The sequence below is a fragment of the Leptonychotes weddellii genome, chromosome 8 (assembly GCF_054177405.1).
Source record: "Leptonychotes weddellii isolate Sample4059 chromosome 8, ASM5417740v2, whole genome shotgun sequence".
Lineage (NCBI taxonomy): Eukaryota > Metazoa > Chordata > Mammalia > Carnivora > Phocidae > Leptonychotes > Leptonychotes weddellii.
This window is the reverse complement of record NC_138376.1, coordinates 83730226-83751977: the sequence shown is the minus strand read 5'-3', so window position 1 is coordinate 83751977 and position 21752 is coordinate 83730226. Positions and strand designations below refer to the sequence as shown.

Below are 21752 nucleotides of genomic sequence, written 5' to 3'. Positions count from 1 at the left end.
AGCCAAGGAGAAGCCTCAGGAGAAACCACAATTGCCCACACTTTGATCTTGGACTTTCAGCCTCTGACCTGGGAGAAAATATGTCTGTTGTTTAAGCCTCCCCCAACCCCGGCCCCAGTCTGTGGCATTCTGTTATAGCAACCCTGGTACACTAATATGATATCTAAGACTTACACGTATTTATTTTACTTGTCCTTTTCAGTGTTTTCTTTATTAGTCATCCTTAATCCATTGGTTATCCCAGGTTCTTTGTCAATGTCCGAGGAAAGCCAGATCTAATAGTAAATGCCATGTTTTAATTAATGTCCCTTCTTTAATAATATTCTGATGAATAAGGGCTTTATGATTTATTTTTCCTGGAGTGTTGCTTGTGTCCAGCAAAGGTTCACTTCTATCCTAATACTATGGCTCATTCATGGATTTGTATATAAATTTGAATATCGCTTTTAATCACCGGGGTCAATTATTTGCAACCATGACCAGGAACAGTTTGTCTTTCCTTTCTGTGTATGCCACTCTTCCCCTCAAGGGCTGGAATCTGTTTCACCTCACCTTGAATCTGGGCTGGCCTTGTGATTTGCTTTGCCCAGTAGAATGCAGTGGAAGTGATGCTGGTGAGTCCCAGACCCAGTCCTTTAAAGGCGCTGCAGTGTGCGGTGCAGTGTGCCCAGCCCGCTGCAGAGTCCCCTTGAAAGGGAAAAGGCTCGGGTGGGGAGCTGCAAGCATGAGGGTGTTGAGTGCCTGCTGAGTTCCAGGAGGGAGAGGGAAGCGGCTAGGGAAATGGGGGGTGCCAGAGACAAAGTGTACCTGCTGGGCCTGCTTGTGTGGCTGGGAAGGCACCAGGGAACGAAGCACAGGGCTTTTATGATGGTGGTTTTAATTGGCCATGGAGCCCTGTTGACCTGCCCTGGATATTGCGAAGTTGGAGCTGTGAGGGCTGCCTGATGTAGGGACTGGCAGGACAGCATCCACAATTGCCTCCTTGGATCTCTGGTACAGGACACTTTCCCCAGGCACTGGCTGGGGAATTGGCTCCAGAACACATACTGCCTTGCCAAAGCTCCTACAGGGATAGCTACCTCACACACTGTTGTAGCTGGAACTGTGTGCCCCCCAAATTCCTACGTTGAAGTCCTAACCCCTAGTGCCTCAGAATATGACCTTCATTGGAAATAGGGTCACTGCAGCTGTAATTAGCTTAAGTGAGGTCATAATGGGACGCCTGGGTGGCTCAGTTGTTAAGCATCTGCCTTCAGCTCAGGTCGTGATCCCAGGGTCCTGGGATCGAGCCCCGCATCGGCTCCCTGCTCAGCGGGAAGCCTGCTTCTCCCTGTGCCACTGCCCCTGCTTGTGTTCCCTTTCTGACAAATAAATAAATAAAATCTCTAAACATAAATAGATAGATAGATAGATAAATAAATAAATAAATAAATAAATAAATAAATAAGTCAGTCATACTGATATAGGCTGGGCCCCTAATCCAATATGACTGGTGTCCTTATAAAGAGGGGAAATTTGGGTGCAGGCAACCTGTAGATGAAGAAATAGATCAGAGTAATGCAGAAGCCAAGGAATGACAGAGACTTCTAGTAAGCCAGCAGGAGCTAGGGGAGAGGCACAGAACCAAGTCTCCCGTGTAGCTCTCGGGGGAACCAATGCTGTTGGACACCTCGATGTCAGACGTGTAGCCTCCGGAACTATGAGACAGTACATTAGTGTTGCTGAAGCCCCACAATTTGTGGTACTTTTTAATAGCGGCCCTAGCAAACTAGCACAAAGACCAGTGCCCCTTTGCCTCCTTTTTCTCATCTCTGCAGTTCCAGGTGGGTGAATGCAGACAGAAGCTTGTGCCCGTGATGTGGGGGCTGCCAAACGGCCTCACACCTTAATCCAGTTAAAATTAAAATTCTCATTTCCTCAAAAAGTTCTGGGAAAGGAGATTTATTGGGTATTTCAGGCACAAGGGAAAGGAGATACTCTTTGATAGGAGGACCTTTTTAATGCCTCTGAAATTGTAGCAGATACGTTGTTTGATCTACCTTCTTCGAGACCCTTCCACCCAAGAATATGTCTTTCGTTATTGCAGAGTTTACACAGAGTTAACACCTCCTTGTATTTCTCAAGAAACCTGATTTAACCTGACTGGATTTGGATTGGCGCTTGATTATTCCGATGTAATCATTTTTTGTAATGATTTTTAGGGCCATGATTGTTGAAAACTGATGTTAGAGTCTTAAAAGAGGTGTACCTGATGCAGAAATGTTTAGTGCCTTATACAAACAATAATATTGGGTGCATTATGTAGTAATAATGGAAATTACATTTGCAAAATAGTTGTGGTGAGAGAACATCCTGAAACACAAAAAATGGAAAAAGCACAGAGGGAAAGAAACCCATGTTTTATTCACAGCATTTGGCTGGCTGTGCTTTCAGGCTGGAAGTCAGGGAAGAAGTTTATGAGCTCCTCGGTCCTGCGCCATCCTTGGCCGTGTGATTTAGATCAACCTACTCGGTTCTGATTGAAGTGGAGAATTTCCAGTCATTGGAATCAAAAGGGGTTGGCAATATGGTCGTATTTGAAAATACTTTCTGCTCTTTCGATAGGACAACATTTTGTAAGTGAAATTGGATTTTCACAGTAAGCATATATTTGCTATGATTTATCCTAATTTGTTTTTTTTTCTGTTGCTCATAACTTCTGATTGATAGCTTATTTTAAAAATGTTTGGAAAAAAATATGAAACATATATTCCTCTATATTCACCAGTGTAGTTTTTAGGTCAGTTGCAGGCTGATTAACTTTGCCCTGTCCCTTAATAGTTTGATGTATTGATCACATTCAACATGTGAACTCACAGAAAACCATGGTAGAAATACATCTATAAGGATTTTAAAAAATTCTTAACTATGTCAATTGACATGAAATGTTGATTTTGAGTTTTGGCTATTTTCTGTACTAACTAGACAATTTTGTAAAGTTTTAAATACATACTTCTTTTGGCAGTTTAATTACCCCAATTCAAGAATATTCTGCTTAAAATTTCAATGATTAAACAAAGTCAAGAAAGTGGCAGGGCTGCAGAGATGAAAAAAAAAAAAAAGAGTGAGTTAATTCTTTTGTGTCCAATTCACAAAAATTATCTTAGCCTTGTGCCTTGTGCATGTTTGCATAGAATCTGCCTTTGGTTCCTTTCAGAAAAGAAAGTCTTTTGTTTTTCATTTTACTTTTTCTCTTTTGAGTTTGGACAGGCTAGTTTACAGATATCTAGATGATTCTGAGGCCTCTTGGTATTCTTGGGGTGTTACCAAGACCATAAGGTGCTACTGTCCAAGGCAAGACAGTGAAAGAAGGCATCTCCCTTGGGATGTAAGGATACTGGGCAAGGACCATTTTCCTGGAGCAGTTATGTCTAAATCCTACCCATCTTCTCCTCCACCCAACTCTGAAATCACACAAGCAATGTCGGCAGCCCAAAGTCATTTTTACCAAGGCCTCGTCTGCACATAGGGCTGTTTCGCTGAGATTATGTATGTAGAAAGTAATTCTGTAAGCTGTAAACTGCTCTGCAAATGTAAACTGGGGATGTTGATAACAAGACTTCTACTCATGGGGCCTCATTCACTCTCTAATGGCACTTTATTTTCTAAACCAAAAGCCTTTTAGGGAATCTGAGTTACCATTTTTCGTCTTGTGGTTTATGGGGAGTCAGCATCGTGTAGTGGGTTAGAACATGGGCCATGTGGACAGACTCAGTTCACATGTCACCACTGCCTCTCCAGCTGTGTGACTGGGGATAGGTTACTCTCTGAGTCTGGTTTCCTAAACTTCAAACAGGGATAGCAACAGAATCAGCCTTGCAGAATTGTTGAGAGGAGTAAAGGGATATTGCAAGCTAAGCACTTTGCATGGTGCCAGGCGCATACAAGCACTCAGTAAGTAATTAGCTTTCATTGCTTTCTGGAGGCATTTGGGGTTCTGTTATTCTAATAGCAAAGCCAGCAAAAATGAGCTGATTCTCTTAATTAATTGCAAAATCTCTCCTATCCTACTCTTCTCCCTATATTTCATCTTACCTAGAGTGTGAACTTAGGTTCATTAAACGAACAGAGAATGGTGTTGCCTTTTTTCCCCCGCTTTAGGATGCTGTGCTGGTGTATACTGTTAAAAGAAATCATGGGATAATAATCTTTTTTTTTTTACAAGTCTAATATTCAGATACCTGAGAACTCTCCCTGGCTTCCAGTCCTGAGAAGTTGGAGGGGGCTGAGGTTTGTGAGGTGGTCCCGGCAGACGGCGGCCCTCTGTCCGGGCCTCCCTATGGGCCACCGTGCTGTCCTGACATGGCTGGGTTCCTGTGAGCAGAGTCTGGGCTGTCGGGGAGAGGCTGTGGGCATGCAGCTCCATGAAACACATGCCCCAGCATCTCCTTCTCAGGCATCCGTTCCCACTGGGCAGAAAGTAGGAGGGTCCTTTATGATTTCCGACTGGCATTTCATTATTTGTGTATTAACATTTGGTGTGGAGTGAGGTTAGAAACTCATGTCATTAGTGGCCATTGAAAAAGACCTCTAACTCTAAAATCTGAAACATTCTGCTTTTGTAGGAGGTCGTTAGTTATACAGCGATGCTCCTGATGTCAAGATGGTATTTTTAACAACGTTTATTGAATCTGCTAATCTCGTTGCATCATTTTGTTACAGATTGATGTTCTCAAAGCAGATCTGGAGAGTGCAGAATGGAAAGTTTTAGAAAATCTTATTCTGGAAGATGTCCTGGAACAAATTGGACAGCTCACCTTTGAGATTCATCTCCACTGGCCCGGGTTTGAGGTCAGTGGTGGGGACAGCAGTGTCGTGCGATTCTGGTACAGCCTCCTCAAAGAGTTAGAACTAAAGGGTTTCAGGCTTTTTCATAGTTACAGAGATTTATCTAAACCCCAGCTGTTCCTGAAGAAAGACATTTTCAATGCAAGTAGCTGTTACACTCTGAGTTGGGTGAATACAAGATGGACCTAGGATGCAGGACCTCATGGAGAACTCCGGGAAATAACTTCAGAATGAGGTGTGTCCTTGTCCAGTCTCCTCCCGCTAGCCTGTTAGCTGCTCCGGGGGGGGGGGGGGTTGTGTTATCGCCTTTGTAGTGCATGTAGCCTGGCACCTGCCCTGTGGTAGGGACACGGTTAAGACCTGTGGATGGGATGGACACCGGAGTGCCACAGGAGTCCATCTCCATCTGCCCAAAGCCTGGGCCTTTCTCCCGTTTGCCTCCGACAGAGCGGGGATGCTTGTCCTTCTTCGTTTTAACTGGGAAGATAACCCTCCACTTATCTGTGTTCCCTAAAATTCATTATGCATCTAAAATCTATGAATTCACCAACATGAGGAAGAAATTACCTAACATTTCCATTTTTACTGAGTTGATGAGATTCTTAAGTTTGTAGCTTACTGTTTAAAAGAGGGCCTTTCCTTTGACTGTCACTCCCCTCTTTCAGGGTTTTTCTTGTTCACCTGGTCAATGACATTCTTTAGGACCTTGTAGATTTCAGTCATTCCTCCTCAGCCTTTGCTGAGGCCATGCTGTGGCTTTATAATCACCCCTGGTTCTGGTTTCTGGGGACTCAGACGCACCAAATTCTGTCACCGAGCTTAAAAGCCTAGACTATGCAGAACCTCAACTCAGGATTCTTTTCAGACTCAGCCTTAAATCCCCTTCTGTTCCTATGAAACCAAGCACAAAGCAGAATTTGGGTGTCTTTGCTGTTGCCTCCACTGACTTCAGACCTGACTTCCCAACCACAGCCTTGCCTATCCTGTCAAATTTTTTTTTTTTAATACATTATGTCAAGGATTAAGTGAGTTTTTCTCTACTGCCAGTTGGCATTTGTTAGAAGACCATGGCCTGAGAGCCAAAGTCTGTCTCTTTCCTGGGATGCTTACATAGTGTTTCAGTAACACCAATCCTTTCTGTATTTTTAGAAATTAAACAGAAAATGTAGGTTCTCAGTAGTTCAAATGATCTCCATCATTTTTATTTATGGGATTAGACATTGACCCCCACAAATGATTTTCAAAAATTCTATTTCAAATAAGTCAATTGAATAGCATAAAAACAAACCAAGTTATTACCTTATTATAAATTAAGTATATTTTCTGGCATTTTTTACATCATGAGAGAGCAGGGAAACTATATATCCATTGTTTGTTCAAGAAATTTGGGGAGAGAGTAGAATGCTGGTTGCTACTAGACTTTATCCCTTCTTCCCGTTTTTTACCTCCTTCTACCCCAGATGTTCCCTGGGCTGGTTTTTTGTTTCTTGCAGTGGTTTGAAAATACCATGCCGTCAAGTGAGAAACCAAAATATGGTAGAGTTAGATGATCTTATTCACTTCAGTTCAAAAGGGAACAAGACTTTCTGAATTTTTAAAAATACAAATAAGCTTTTTATTTTAAAACACATAGTACACTAGTAAAAGTCATTGAGGGTGGGAGAGCCAGCTTGAATCAGTTAAAAAGTAGCAGCTAAGTTGCGCTCTGTGTCCATAGGTATCTCAAAAACACAAAGGGTCCATGAAAAACTCTGAAGTGGTTTAATGCTTAGTGTGCATGGTATTGCCTTCAAAACAAAGTTAACTTTAGTCCAGTTCCTGCTTGGATTATATCACAGATTCTCTCTTTTATTTTTTAATCAAAATTTTATACACTGAAGTATATACAATAAACATTTTTATACATTAAACCTGGTAAACCTTCTTGTATACCAAAGTATGAAGTGTTCTAATCTTATGTGTCCAGTCTGTTCAGATTTTAGATACGTACATGCCCATATTAAGACTTTTAATTCAGGGGATTGAAGATTGATGGAATCACTGAAAGCCCCTTTTATACAGGGCAAATCCCCATTTATTCCAAATTGGTGGTGCAGAACATTGACTTCATCACACACAAACACACACACACACACTATATATATATATATATATATATATATATATATATATATCTGAAGCAAGAATGGCTGTACTGTTAAAAAAAAAAAGAAGACAAACTCAAAATAAATCACAAACACACCCACCCACACCCACCTATAAGGCAGCTTGTTCAATAGTTTTTTGTACTTATTTTATGCTTATTTCTAAGACTGTCCTTCATTCCCTTCATGGATAGTTCGAAATTTATGATGAATATCCTGACTGTTGCTATGGTTTCCCTGCCTCTGAAATTTATTATGCTTATTGTGTAGGCTGGGGTTTCTTAACCTCAGCACAGATTGCCATTTTGGGCTGGATAATTCCTTGTTGGGGGAGGGAAGGCTGTTCTGTGCCTTGTAGAATGTTTAGCAGCATCCCTGGCCCTCTCCACTAGATTCCAGGAGCACCTCTCCCTCTCCCCCACTCAGCTGTGACAACCAGACACATCTGCAGACAGTGTCAAATGTCCCCTTGGGGGCAAAGCCATCCCCCGTGGAGAACTAGTGGTGGAGGCCACGAGCAAGGGTCTGGGGTACCACGCACTGCCATTTGGGAAGATCCTGCTTGTGAAGGCAAAACAAGAACCAGCACCACCGTAACCCCCACAAAAGCAACACAGACAGAACACAGGGGAGAGGTAAAGTCAAGAGCTGCTATCGAGAGCATCCTCTGTGCCCAGCACTGGGCAGAGATGGTTCCTCATTCTCCCAGGAACTCCATAAGGAAGTGGAGTTTTCCCAATTGTACAAGTGAGGAAACCCTGAGAGGTTAAATAGCTTATTCAGATGATGCCACTAGTAGATGGTAGAGTAGGAATCCACCTCTCCGATCTTTCAGATCCAAAGCCTGTGCTGGTCCCCTTCCCTCCACAGGGCCGCCTCAATAGCCTCTAACAGATGTGAGATGCCACTCCCAAAGGGCGTATTTTTGCTTCCTTATTAGTAAATGGCGGGGGGGTGGGGGACTACAAATATACTAACAACAGACCTGCAAATCAGTTAGAGTTGGGACATTTTTGTAGCATGCAGGTTTAGTTTAAATAATCTATTTAAGGGGCCCCTGGGTGGCTCAGTCGTTAAGCGTCTGCCTTCGGCTCAGGTCATGATCCCAGAGTCCTGGGATCGAGCCCCACATCGGGCTCCCTTCTCAGCGGGAAGCCTGCTTCTCCCTCTCCCACTTCCCCTGCTTGTGTTCCCTCTCTCGCTGTGTCTCTCTGTCAAATAAATAAAATCTTTAAAAAAAAAAATCTAATTAAAACATGCCTGCCAAATGGAGACTTCCTGCAAGAAGAGGGGGACCCAGCGACTTCTCTGTCAATATTTCAGGTTGCCAGAAAAGCTCTTGCAAGGCCTGGAAGCAGCTCTTGGCCCTGGCTTGTCCCACTATGTGGCACTTTCCTCTTAGGTTTTAGAAAGGGCACAGTCACTTGGAAATGGAGTGTTTCCTTTGTTTTCAAAGTAGTCTTTGACCTGCAGATACATGGGCCTCATCTTACCAGAGCAATGCTCATAAGTGAATCTAAAAGTATAAATTTAATGATGTTCTTCAAATGATTAAAAAAACCTGTTTAGGTGAAAGACGGATAAGACATACGTAAGAGATTCGCACAAACTGTGTCACAATTTGAGTTTAAAGTCAAAGAAAAAATATTTCCCTTTCCCCTTCTCTTAGAGTGATTGTATTTGTTGCATCTATAACAGGTTATCATATAAATATTTGTAACTATTTGATATGTTAAAATGAAGAAAGTCAGGAAGAAGTAAACAAACGTCTGTTAGAATTCTCTGAAGGACCACTGATCTGTATTAGGGTAGAACAAAAGTAAATTCATGAGTTTACGGTGTTTAGTACAAATTAATTATTCATGTAAGCTATTTCTGTCTTGGCTATACGATTTTAGATATAGTAAACACAGTACAAGATTTGGATTTCCTAAGTCTTACATGTTTGTTTTTTGCAAAGCTTGGATTAATACCAGGGAGCCAGCCTCATCATCATATTTTGTCAGATTAAAAGTGAAGCCCTCATTAAAACAGATTATTATTCTTGACAACACAACAATACCTCCAGGCTCAATTAATATAATTGTTCTTTTCTGCTGGAGATAAGTTTATGTTTGCCTTTTAAGCAATAACAATTCTTTTTGTATTAGCCAATAGCTGCTTCTTTGTGAGTTCAGAACACATTTAACTTTATGTAAAAATGTCTTTTTCTTATTGAAAGAGGTATTTGAACTTTACTTATCACATGAAATCATAACCCAAAGATTCAATGTATTCTTAAACTGCCTAAATTTAGAAAATATTGAAATTCTTTAGATAATTATATTTCTGTCCTTAAGGAAAATAAATCAGGCAAACTTTTTTTTTTTTTTTTTAAAGATTTATTTTTCTGACAGATAGAGAGACAGCGAGAGAGGGAACACAAGCAGGGGGAGTGGGAGAGGGAGAAGCAGGCTTCCCACTGAGCAGGGAGCCCGATGCCGGGCTCGATCCCAGGACCCTGGGACCATGACCTGAGCCGAAGGCAGACGCTTAACGACTGAGCCACCCAGGCGCCCCTAAATCAGGCAAACTTAATGTCACACTTTATGTTTAACAGTATATGGAAAAATGCTAGTTTCATTAAAATTAATGCTTTGTGGGGCGTCTGGGTGGCACAGTCGGTTGAGCATCAGACCCTTGGTTTCAGCTAGGGTTGTGATCTCAGGGTCATGGGCTCGAGCCCCGTGACAGACTCCCCGCTCAGCAGAGTCTGCTTGAGATTCTCTCTCTGTCTCTCTCAAATAAATAAATCTTTGAGAAAAAAAACCCAACTAATGCTTCTTAAAACAAACAACATTCCTGTGGGCACAGTTATGGGTCCCAACTCTAATGGAAGAGGCCAAAAGAATGTCTTTCGCTAGGTTCTGTTTTACTAAAGGATGAAACAAACACAGTCTCTGTAGCTGAGTGTTTCTTTTGAACTACCTAACTCGGAGAGCGCAAGCTGGAAGCTACAAAGATTATGCCACAAATCTGACAGTTCAAAAAATACACAACTAAGTCGCATTATGTGGAGGAGGCAGAAGAATAGGATGGAAGGAGAAAGATTTTGATGCTGCTGCTGACTAGCTGTGTGGCATCGAGCGAATCATCACCTTTATTTGCCTAGTTGCTTATCTTAGGTTGGAATATTTGATTTCTAAGGTTTCTTCTTGCTTGAAGATCTCATTATTCTAAGATTTTTGTGATTAGAGATGGCTTAGACAGTGGTAGGGTAATTTCTTCATTTGTGTGCTATAAAGGGAAGCCTTAGGATAAATTCAGAAGAATCCAAATGATGTGCTTATTCAGAAGAAAAGGCCTGAATAAAAGAGGAATCTGTGATGATAGTTCTCCAATCAAATGAAGTGCCCTCAGGCCAAGTACCTCTTTGGAGAACAGCTTAAACTCACAGGGTTCTAAAAACTGGAATGTTTCAGACTGTACTGGTTTATACATCTGTTTACAGAATATCCTAACAAAGTGGCACCATCTGAAGATACTAGATTAAGTATGTAGATCTACGGTGATCCTTCTGTATGTGCATGTGTGAGCGCGTGTGTGTACACAACACACACACACACGTGTACATATACATTTATATGTATGGCTGAATGCCCAAGAAAGAAAAATCTTCAGACACACAAAGCTCAGAGGGAGCCTAGAACCAGACAGGTGGGTAGAGCGGGAAGCTACTCTGCAGCAGTCCTAGGAGTTTAGTGTACCAGTGGTGCTAGAGGCCGAAAGCACTGGAGATAAGACTGTGTGGGGGGAAAGGATCGGCATGGAGACACTTGCACAGTGGGACCCTGGGAGTGCTACATTACCTCAATGCAAGAGTCCTAAAAATCCTCCCTCCCTCCCTCCCTCATCCCCACCCCCAGCACAAGAAAGCCTATCCTTGCTGTAGCTCTGGGAGGAACTAAAAGTTTCCCATGAGAATTTGAAACCTCTGGCCTGTTTACGGAGTTGAATTTATATTAATCTCATGGTGAAGAAAACCAGAAGCTGAGAAATGAAGATAAAAAACTGAGAGAGTATACATAAGGGTATATGGCAGAAACGGATGTAAAACGACTGTGAAGGGGCTCTTCAACTCAGGCTACAAAGGATTTCTTCAAAAAAGAAAAAACAAGACCCATTTAAGATGAATTCCTAACAAACAGTTACAACTGACAAGGAAGTGGCCCACCATGAGGTAGAGTTGACATACACAATAAACGCTGGGGTTTTCAGCCCAAGAACTTGACATAACAAGTCTTAAAGTATAATATAAATTGTTAAAAATGATTAAAGGCGTAAAAGACGGGCACCTGGGTGGCTCAGTCGTTAAGCGTCTGCCTTCGGCTCAGGTCATGATCCCAGGGTCCTGGGATCGAGCCCCGCATCGGGCTCCCTGCTCGGCGGGAAGCCTGCTTCTCCCTCTCCCACTCCCCCTGCTTGTGTTCCCTCTCTTGCTGTCTCTATCAAATAAATAAATAAATAAAATCTTAAAAAAAAAAGGCATAAAAGACTATATGAGAAACCTTAAGAAAATGATATATGAAGAACAGGTAAATATAAAAAAGTATAACTAGACCTTCCATAAAAGGAAAGTCATTGGAATAGATTTAATGGATTAAGCGATACAGCTGAGGAGACTGCAAAGCAAACTGAAAGATATACCTGAGGAAACTACCCAAAACGTAGCACAGAAAAATTTATATTCTTAACGTATTTTGAGTAGTCTGAAGATGAAGCAGTAAAGTTGAATATTTGAGCTATGGGTGTAAAAAGTGGTGCTAGACCTATTATGTGTAATATGGCAGTCATTAGCTGCAGGTTGCTATTGAGCACTTAGAATGTGGCTAATATGACTGAGGAACTGAATTTTAAGTAACTTAAATTTAAAAACTTCTACCTGATTCAATTATTAGAAAACTCAGATATATTTGCAACAACTTGGGCATGTAAATTGACTTGGTGTGAAACAGGTAAAATATCTGATGAATATTTAGTGTCTAAATTGAGACATGCTGTTATGTGTGAAATATACACCAGATTTCAAAGACTTAGTATGAGGAAAGTAAAATATTTATTTAAAAAATAATTGAGGGGCGCCTGGGTGGCTCAGTTAAGCGTCTGCTGACTCTTGATTTCAGCTCAGGTCATGATCTCTGGGTCTTGGTATCGAGCCCCACATCAGGCTCCGTGCTCAGCGGGGAGTCTGCTTGAGATTCTCTCTCTCCCTCTCCCTCTGCCCCTCTCTGCCAGCTCACACTCTATTTATTCCCAGAGAGAGAGAGTGAGATAGAAAGCATAAGAGTACAAGCAGGGGGAGCGGAACGCAGAGGGAGAAGCAGGCTTTCCACCGAGCAAGGAGACTGATGCAGGACTCAATCCCAGGATCCTGGGATCATCACCTGAGCCGAAGGCAGATGCTTAACCAACTGAGTCACCCAGCCATCCCTAAATCAACCTTTTTAAAAAAAATAACTGAATGTTGAAATAATACTTTGGATATATTTCATTAGATAAAATATATTAAAATTAATACCCTGGTTTTTTTAATGTGGCCATTAGAAAGTTAAAAATTGTACACATGAAAAAAAGTTACACACATGGCTCACATTTTCTATTAGCACTGTCCTGGGACATGTACTTAAAAAATGTTTGAGATTTGAGTTAGTCCCTCAGATCTCAAAAGCTGAAGGGTGGAGAATAGGATGTGGGGAGCTAGAAAATTCCCCTAAAGACTGTGATTGCAGTTCCAGGAAGCTGTGCAAGCAAAGGAGTTCTCTCTTTGTCACTAAAAATAAAGCCACTCTAAGGACTCTGGTTGCAAGTTGCGATGGCTTTTCCCTTAAGTTCCAGATAAAATGGCAGTGTTTAGGTTGAGATAGCTGTTTCTACAATTAATAAAGTGATTATGAACATAGAAATATAGAAAATGTATATACATATATATCTTCACATACATGCGTGTATATATATACACAAACCTACAATACATAAATACATGTATTTACACAATACATAAATGCATGTAAATACATGCACACATGCATGTATTTATTTCTGGTTATCAAAATTTCTCCTATGTGTACTAAACAGTGCCATTTCTGAAATACTCAAGATAGACTCTACTGCACTGATTCTCATTCTTAGTGTGTCTATCAACCAGGGATCTTGCTAAAAGTGCTGAGTCTGACCCAGTGAATGAATATACACATATTTTTGTATATTCACATTAATATACAAATATATATTAATATAAATATCTATATATTTCTTAGTTGCAATTTTTTGTTCATTCATTCATTTTACTTACCCATTGATCAAATGAACATTTGAGAACACGGGTGTTCTCTGAAAATTCATGGGCTCTCATGAATTTGAGCCACGTGCTGTGGCTCTTTCTATTGGATCACCTCTTCTCCTTCGTAGGTCCCTTGGCACTTGCCTTATTTCTACTATATTTCATCGATTACTGTACGATCCACTAAGAGAGAATGCTGCCAATTAAACCATGACACATCACGGACTTTAAGACATAGCCCTCATTTCAGAGATGTCAAAACATGGAAAACATGCATCTTTGATGGCACACAGCATTGGTGTTCCCTAGGTCTCACCTTGAGACCCAAACTGAATACTGCTGCTGGATACGTGGACCTGGATGGCCCTTCGCACGTGCCTTCCCCATACCTGAATTCGTTATGGCTCCTCCAACTAACTCCGTTTTCTTCTCTTCTGTATCTCAGTGAGCAACACCATCTCTGGGTGATTCTGATGCAGATGGCTCTCAGTCTGTGCCGAGGAACACCGTTCTTCAAGGAAAGCCTTCTATAATCTTTACTAGTGCTCAATCCTTATGGCTGTCATTCAAGAGTTTAATATTTCACTGTCATTATTTTCCTTTGGGTAATTTATAAACATGCTAATAAGGACATCGACCAGCCTCACGATGCATCGTCAAGAATCATTCTATACTTTTTTACTTAGAGAAGTGCCTGTTTGATGCTATTCCCTGTTCCTTATCTTAAAACTATCTCCTTATAAGGACAAAATATTCCCAGTTTGTCCTTCAATATTTAAATATTCACTTGATTAAAACTTTCAGTAAAGCATCACTTTTATTCTAACCTTTAGGAAGGAAATCTGTCCTGGGTGTCATAAGAAGGTTGCAGTGGGGAAAAGGGGCCAGAAGGTAACCACTTAATTCCAGTAACAACATGATCTTGAGACTTTTTTAAGCTGGAAAAGAACCCCACTCATTTGTGTACTCTGAAATGGGTGCAGTCCTAACTCAGTGCCACCACTAAGTGAACAAATACAGAATGTGTTAGACTTAATCTGTGTGCTCTCAGCGCGATGCCCTGTATTTTTGTTAGTTAACTAGAATAAACCCATTAACATACCATATTAATATATCACCCCCACCTCTAAAGCATCATTTCTCCCCATAAAATAAAAATGACTCATTTAAAATCTGCAGATGGTTTAATTTGTTGTCTCAACAGTTAAGACTTAAGACTAAGAATGAAAATTTTGATAACACTTTCTAGAAAAAATGCTTTATTTAAAAATATGATCTTTTTTTTAAAAAGAGACAACTTTTATGTACAGTTTAGAAACAGTCAAAAACACAATAAAATAAAACCAGATTTAGAAATTATGATTTGTAACATATACAATACTGATGCTGAACGAGATAGTTTAAATGTATGATTAATTCTTTCTGTCCCATTACATTTCAGTCATTCACATTTGTTAAAACCAGTGGCTTGGGACTAAAGAAAAGGTATTCTGTGAACTCCTCCTCCCTCTTCAGGAAGTGCAGCTACTCGTGCCGGCAGATACAGAAAGGCAGCAGCCAGGCAGTGCATTCTCATTTCTTTGAGTGTCTGTGTGCCCCAAAATAACGTGTCTTACCATTTTTTAATTCTCTTTTTCTATCTTCTATTTATTTATATGTGGCCATAGTGCCAGGTCATCTATACCAGGCCTTTTTAAAAATTAATTTTTAAAAATGGAAGTTCTAAGCACTAGAAGCATGAATTGCTATTGACAGTCCAGGGCTCAGAGCTAATGCCCTTAGGATATCAACATTCAACATGATTTTGTTCTCCAAGTTGGCACTCTGAGCAGCTTATGAACCAATGTTTTGAAGCATGGTACTGAAATATTTCAAAGCACATTCAAATATTCAAATATCTTACAGAGATTTGTAATAAAACAGGAGAAATGGCTTGTCAACCAAAGTGCTGTTAGCTACTATCTTGATTTCATAATCTGAAGTTCTTAAACTTTTTTTTTTTTTTAAACCAACCAGTCATTGCTTCTCAAACAGGGGAACCATAGCCATCTTTCTGGAGTGTCAATTTTATTCAAAGATTTGGAAAGAAGTCAAAAATTTTTCTAATCTTTAAAAAGTTCTGTTGCATATATTCATAAGCAAAATCAGAATAATTTTAAAGATAAAACACACCACTTCAAAGAAATTACAAGTTGACATTTTGGACGATGCCCTCATACCCTAGCTCCTATGAGGAGTATTTCAGTAGTAACATCTGTGAATCGATGACCTAGGAGACCCTGATTTCTGGAAGTGTAGCCAGGTCCTTACAGATAGTAAATACAAATAAAACTCAAAGTCTTGACTCAATTCTCTTGAGTTTCACCTTCAAAATAACATAATTCTCTGCTTATATATAGTCCTATCTATACTGATTGGGAAGAAAGCCAAGGAAACAACTCTGGACTGTTTATTTTCCATTGTTTAATAGTTAGAGAAATGCTGCAGTCAGAGAAGATTGCTGGCTTAAAGTAAACATACGATATATGTCATAAAAAATAGAACTCCTGAATCCAAAAGATCTGAACTTGACCCACCAAAATAATGGGAACAGTAATTGTGGGTGGTTTTACCTTCTTTCAGATTCACATTAAATAACATCGTCCCTGGTCCTTACTTCCCTTTTTGTTGAAGCTTAGGTAAACACGGTGCCTTTCAGAATTATTTGTCATTAACTGTATTACCTCCTTTAAAACACCAAATCCACCAGGGATTCTTCCTCAACTCCAGAGAGATCCTTTCAGTATGTCAAGGGGGGTAAACCCAAACTGCCTGCCAACAACTACTCACCACATAGAAAGTCAGTGGTCATTCTCCGTATAAATAATATCTATAAAGAACAAAATGAAGTTGCCAATGAAATTATATGAGCCAAATTTACAAAAAATATATATGTATTTTTAAACAATGGGTCAACTTCATAAGGCCATGTAAGGCAATCATAATCTGTAAATCAAGTTGTCATCCAACACATTTAATAATTAAATATAGTTAAATACGAACTTGGACCAAAAACGACCCTAGCTAAGGACTAATCTCGTTAATCCCACAACTTAATGAGCCCATCCCAACCACATGTTATGACTTTAGAGGTTTCATGTGGATGCCACACTGCACCTATACACACTTTATCGTGAGCTTTAAATCGACTGTAGAGTTTGGTGGTCTTCCAGTCCCAGATGTTCAATTTTCCATTTCCATCTCCTGAAATCACATAGCTAGAATGGGAAGAGAAACAAATTCAAATTGTTCAAACACCTTAAACGGACAAAGTGTGTAAGGAACAGAGAGTTTATCTTTTTCACAGTAACAACAACAACAACAAAGTCAATGTGAATATACAATACTCAGTGAGAATAACAAGGTAGAGCACCAAACAGTCTATAATTTAAACTTCTACCAAAAAAATCTCCCCATTGAGCTACCAATCTGTGAGTAAAAAAAATGTATTAACCAGGAAGGTTGGGAAACCCAGGGGCCACAATAAAAGCAGTAACAAGTCACTCTTTAGACAGTCAGAAACAGGGTAGGGGAACCAGCCTCCCACAGAGCCTGGGAACACCCATTCTACCGTAGTTAGACTCGACCACCTTCATAATTATTTTCTGGTTTCAACGTCCTTTGAAACTGTCTAAGACTGACTCGTAGGAGTCTAAGGTACAAATCCCAGCCTAAACATACAAGGTTACAGAGATTTCTGGATTACTTCTACCTACATATTTTAGCTAAGAATGGGGGAATGAATGCAGAGTTTCACTCATAGAAAGACTCTATCTATAGGGCTTCACGAATACAGTGCAGCCTAGAAAGAGTCAAGAGCTGGATTTGAGTTCTCACCAAAGAAAAGCTGCAGTGAAGTTGTTAATGTCAACACTGCAATACAGAATTAATTCTGCCAGTGTTTAATCACAGCCACATAGCGATTATAGTCCTCCAAGCGTTGTGAGAAAAGCAGAGAGAAAATAAGGCATAGCCCGTATAGACAGGAACTTATGACATGGTTAAAGGGCACAGGACTAAGCAAGATAAAGAGACCCACTGAAGCACTTAAAAAAGTCAAATGTAGTTTTCATAACTTATTCTTGTCTTTCCATCAGGCACTGTGACAATCTGCACAGTTATCATGAGATTATATATGTGACAGTGATTTTTTTTTTTTTTAAGATTTTATTTATTTATTTGACAGAGAGATAGACAGAAGAGCACAAGCAGAGGGAGTGGCAGAGGGAGAGGGAGAAGCAGGCTCTGCACTGAGCAGGGAACCCGATGCAGGACTCGATCCCAGGACCCTGAGATCATGACCTGAGCCGAAGGCAGACGCTTAACCATCTGAGCCACCCAGGCGCCCGACAGTGATTTTTTTAAAGTGTTATTATTTGTATGACATTAGTTTATGTCACCACATTTGAATATGAGAACATAAGAGAAGATTTAAACTTACCTCATGTCCGGTGAAAAGTCCACCTGACAAGCATAACCCGCTACCATATGGCCCTTAAAAATTTTTTTCTTATTCAATCTAAATCTGTTCTGTGCTCCAAAAATTAAGATTTGGTTGTCCATTGATTGGCATGCTAGCCATTTCCCTGTAAATTCAATAAAGGAGACATATTAGAGCAAGACTGAAAATTCTAAAATGACTCTTTATTTTAAATATGTTCAGACATTAATATTCTTTTGTTCCCAATTACTTTATAATAATAGGAAAATGAATTTACCATACCATTTGTAAAGTGTTACAAATCTGTCACTGACAAGAGGGATTTATATATAAAGAAGTAATGGATTTTGCTCGAATAATCCCGTATCATTGAGCACTCTTCATATAAAAGCTTTTTTTGTTTGAATAAGGATATACAGAAATTCTGAGTTCAGCATTAACAGAACTTAAGTAAAATTTTATGAAATGAAATTAATTTGGAGTAAGTACAGACAAGAGAACCATTGGGGAAAAGAGACTTATCTGTGTTAATTATGGAAAAAGGAAAGATTAACACTAGGTGAGAAAACCTAGGATTATTAAATAAAACCATACAAAAAAAAGAGATATGATTTAAAAAATTATCGGAACTGTTACTGAAAGGCCAAATTGCTTTTATCTTCCCAAGATTCACCAAAGTCTCTAGAGCCTGAACTGTAGTATCTTCTTGCATCCGATGTACTTGCAGGCATTATTAACTAAGGGAATGCTCTTAGCAATATTCAGTCTGAGAGGGTAAATAGCCTTGTTCAAGATGAGCACAATATTTGTAATGGGTAGCGTAAAAACATACCACATAAAGTGTAAATACAGAGAGACAAATGTGACAGTATTCAATGCGGTCATTATCAAAATAGGACCCGGTTAGGTTGCTCTTCTCATAAAAATCATTTGACAAAAATGATCACTGATTTGCCGCTGGCAGATGCCTCAGTGGAACAGCAAACTATTTCTTGCCTCCTCTTCCTTGCTCCACACTCACAGGAACTATGGGAGTTAACAGGGGCTTTGAGGACAGTGTTGCCCAAACATCAGCCCCTCTACTCTAATACCCTCATGCAGAGCTACAATTCTATCGGTATACTGTCAGGATATCTGTAGTACAAATTACTTTGTACTTAGAAGGCAATGCACTTTTGAACAGAAAACAGGAGTAGATGGATTTATCTTTTTTATTTTGCCTGAGAAGCTAAAGTATTCTTATTATGGGGAACCAGATCAAAATTTCTCTCCTCTGAAAGAAAAAGAGCTCACAATAAATCACTAAATGACTGAACATGATTCTGCTGGAAGGAGAATTCTTTAAAAAAACAAAACCTGATCCTCAGATGGAAATCCTTAGATGTTCTGTCAATGTGAGCTGCAATTCACTGTTTATTATTATTATTATTATTTTTAAAAACAAGAGAATGGGTGAGGTGACTCACAGAGGAAAACCAGTGACTATTTCTAATATTGGAAAGGTTTCCTTATACAAGTATGGCCCTGTGACAGACTTCCCCTAGGAGGAAAAGGCCAAAGTTCTTTTGAATACAGAAATCACACTCTGTCTTAGAGGCTCATTTAGAACCACATTCTACCTACTCACTCACCATTTGGAGACAAAGTCACCGCAGGCATGGAGTGCATACTGGGCTCTGCTATATACTTGAAATCCACAGGGATATCCCTAAAATTTAAAAACAGCTTATCAGAATTAAGTAAGTTTTAAAAAGTACCTTCAGAAGAATTATCTCTGAAACCAAAGAGATATTCTTGAAATTATATATTTAACAAACTTTTCATGAAACTTCCTGGGGGAAGGAAAATCACAAAATGGCACCCCGTTGCTTATTACAAATCTTGTACTTCACAAATGCCTTTCCGTGATAATTATAACAGTGTTAGTGATTTAGTTTTCCAACTCTATTTGACTTAAACTTTGGCCTTTATGTTAAAAAGTCTGTGACTGAAGTTCTCTGACAATAAACTCATCTAAAAATGTACGATGTAGGCAGGCGCAAGATGTCTGAGGCAAGCCTACAGGGAGGGAGGTACTCTTAGTTTACCTGCCAGTTTCAGCCTTAACTGGTTAACTGCAAGCAGGTGAGAGGATTAAAGAGCCTTAAGCAGTGCAAGGGGATAGTAGGCGAAGCTGTATAGGGATCTGCAAGCAGGCAGAACCCATCCTGAAGTAATGAGATTTCTGGATGGGTAAGGGAGATTAAGTGCTTGGTACCTGGACATCTATTATTCTCAGTGTGTATGGTGCAGGAGAAAAATGCATTAAAGAAATTCTTATATGAGTGACACAAAGAATAAAACAAACACAACAAAAATCCAACACTAGTCACCTAAATCTAGAACCATGAAAAGTTCCAAATGCCTTTTTGTTTTTAATATTCTCCATGATAAACTTTTTAGTAATTCTGAACAATTTTGGTCTTGTTGCATTTCATGAGTGACCAGAAATGTTTTTTTTTTTTACAGAGTAACGTGTGGAAAATGTAATCTGATGAATAACACAGAATATAAAGCAGCAATATCAATTTCTAACTATGGTTCAAGTTCCAAAACTTTGATTAATTAGGAAATGATAACAATAATTATAGTAATTATTTGCCTTTAAGTAAGGATTTTCTCTATCCATCTATCTACTCATCCAGAAGAAGCAAATGACTAGAAAAAAACTTCTATGAGGGTCTTGGTTAGAAGAAAGTATTTTTAGGTGTAACCTGGGGAACAATATCATTTATCAAATCTCCAACCCTTTATACTTCTCTAAAGTACCAATGAGAATTGACATTCAAAATGACCCAAATGTACTCAAAAGAACCTCAGTCTGAAAAAGGTTCAACTGTTTTTCCCTCCTCATATAAAATTATTAGCCAATAATAATCACTAACAGATTAAAACATAAGAGCATTTCTAAATTAACCATAGTCTAGGTTCAGATCAATCAATGTTTTCCTAAAAGTAAACAAAAAAAATGTATGCAGATCTCTTATTTCAAGGACTCTTGGTACAATGAGCTCTAGAACAAGAAATGGGTCTGAACACTCTATGAACATTGTTATTGCTAGTGAAAATGTCTGCTATGCATAGTTATATTTATTTATTTTTTTAAAAAGATTTTATTTATTTATTTGTCAGAGAGAGAGAGAGAAAGAGCACAAGCAGGGGGAGCGGCAGGCAGAGGGAGAAGCAGGCTCCCCGCTGAGCAAGGAGCCTGATGTGGGACTCGATCCCAGGACCCTGGGATCATGACCTGAGCCGAAGGCAGACGCTTAACCGACTGAGCCACCCAGGCGTCCCGGCATAGTTATATTTAATAAACACAACACTGTTTTCTAATTAGAACCTGTAATTCCATAAATAAGCTAGTAACTTATATCTTACATATAATCTTCAGTCTGGAAATTTTGAAATCACTGAAAAAAACTTTGATAAAAATCTATGAAATTTTAAAGATAAAAGATAAACAGTAGGATCAACATCTGTCAAATTTTCTTCTAAAAATATTTTAACATAATAAATACCTTTGGGAGAAAACATGTCTATGACATCTCATGAATTTAGCCAATCAGCATTACCATAGGCTGTTCAGTATCTAATTATAATCTCTTATTCTCCTTTACAACCAAGTTTCCTTTAGTTTGCTTTCTTGTATCATTGTGCTACTCTTAGCAGGCACAGGGTGTAAAAGTTTGGCAAACACCACCTGTGTGAAGGTCCTAGTAATAAGAATTTTCCTATTGCTGGGGTCAGTTTTCACTTTGAGGTGGTCAGGGTCTCCCTTTCTGCAAGCTGCCAGTAACACTAGTAATCACTTTCAGGAATGGCTGTACCTGGTAAAGGATAGCTCCAGGGATCCTGAGTTGGTTTTGCTTCCTACTTGTCTTTGTAGCAAGACTGATCCTCACGTTTCCTTCTGACTAATCAAACTGGATCCAAGTTATCTTCT

At 39.5% G+C, this 21752-nt stretch overlaps 2 protein-coding genes across 6 annotated transcripts in view; one reads left to right on the top strand and one right to left on the bottom strand.

The window, feature by feature from the left end:
* Window positions 1-21752, top strand: part of METTL24 (methyltransferase like 24) — a 153805-nt gene that overhangs the window by 89602 nt on the left and 42451 nt on the right. The window contains exons 5-6 of one of the 5 annotated variants that reach the window (XM_081828799.1): window positions 4702-4830; window positions 17516-17771. In XM_081828799.1, the coding sequence (XP_081684925.1) occupies window positions 4702-4830; window positions 17516-17635 (249 nt within the window). In that variant the 3' untranslated portion in view covers window positions 17636-17771. Of the gene's footprint in view, window positions 1-4701; window positions 6738-13735; window positions 14267-17515; window positions 17772-21752 lie in introns of those variants that run through there. The other 4 variants (XM_081828801.1, XM_081828798.1, XM_081828800.1 and 1 more) reach the window with 4 other exon arrangements.
* Window positions 14533-21752, bottom strand: part of CDC40 (cell division cycle 40) — a 54472-nt gene continuing 47252 nt past the window's right edge. The window contains exons 13-15 of the mRNA XM_006729475.3: window positions 19402-19478; window positions 17771-17915; window positions 14533-16547 (exon numbers count right to left, since the gene is read on the bottom strand). Of these exons, the coding sequence (XP_006729538.1) occupies window positions 16370-16547; window positions 17771-17915; window positions 19402-19478 (400 nt within the window). The 3' untranslated portion in view covers window positions 14533-16369. The remainder of the gene's footprint in view (window positions 16548-17770; window positions 17916-19401; window positions 19479-21752) is intronic.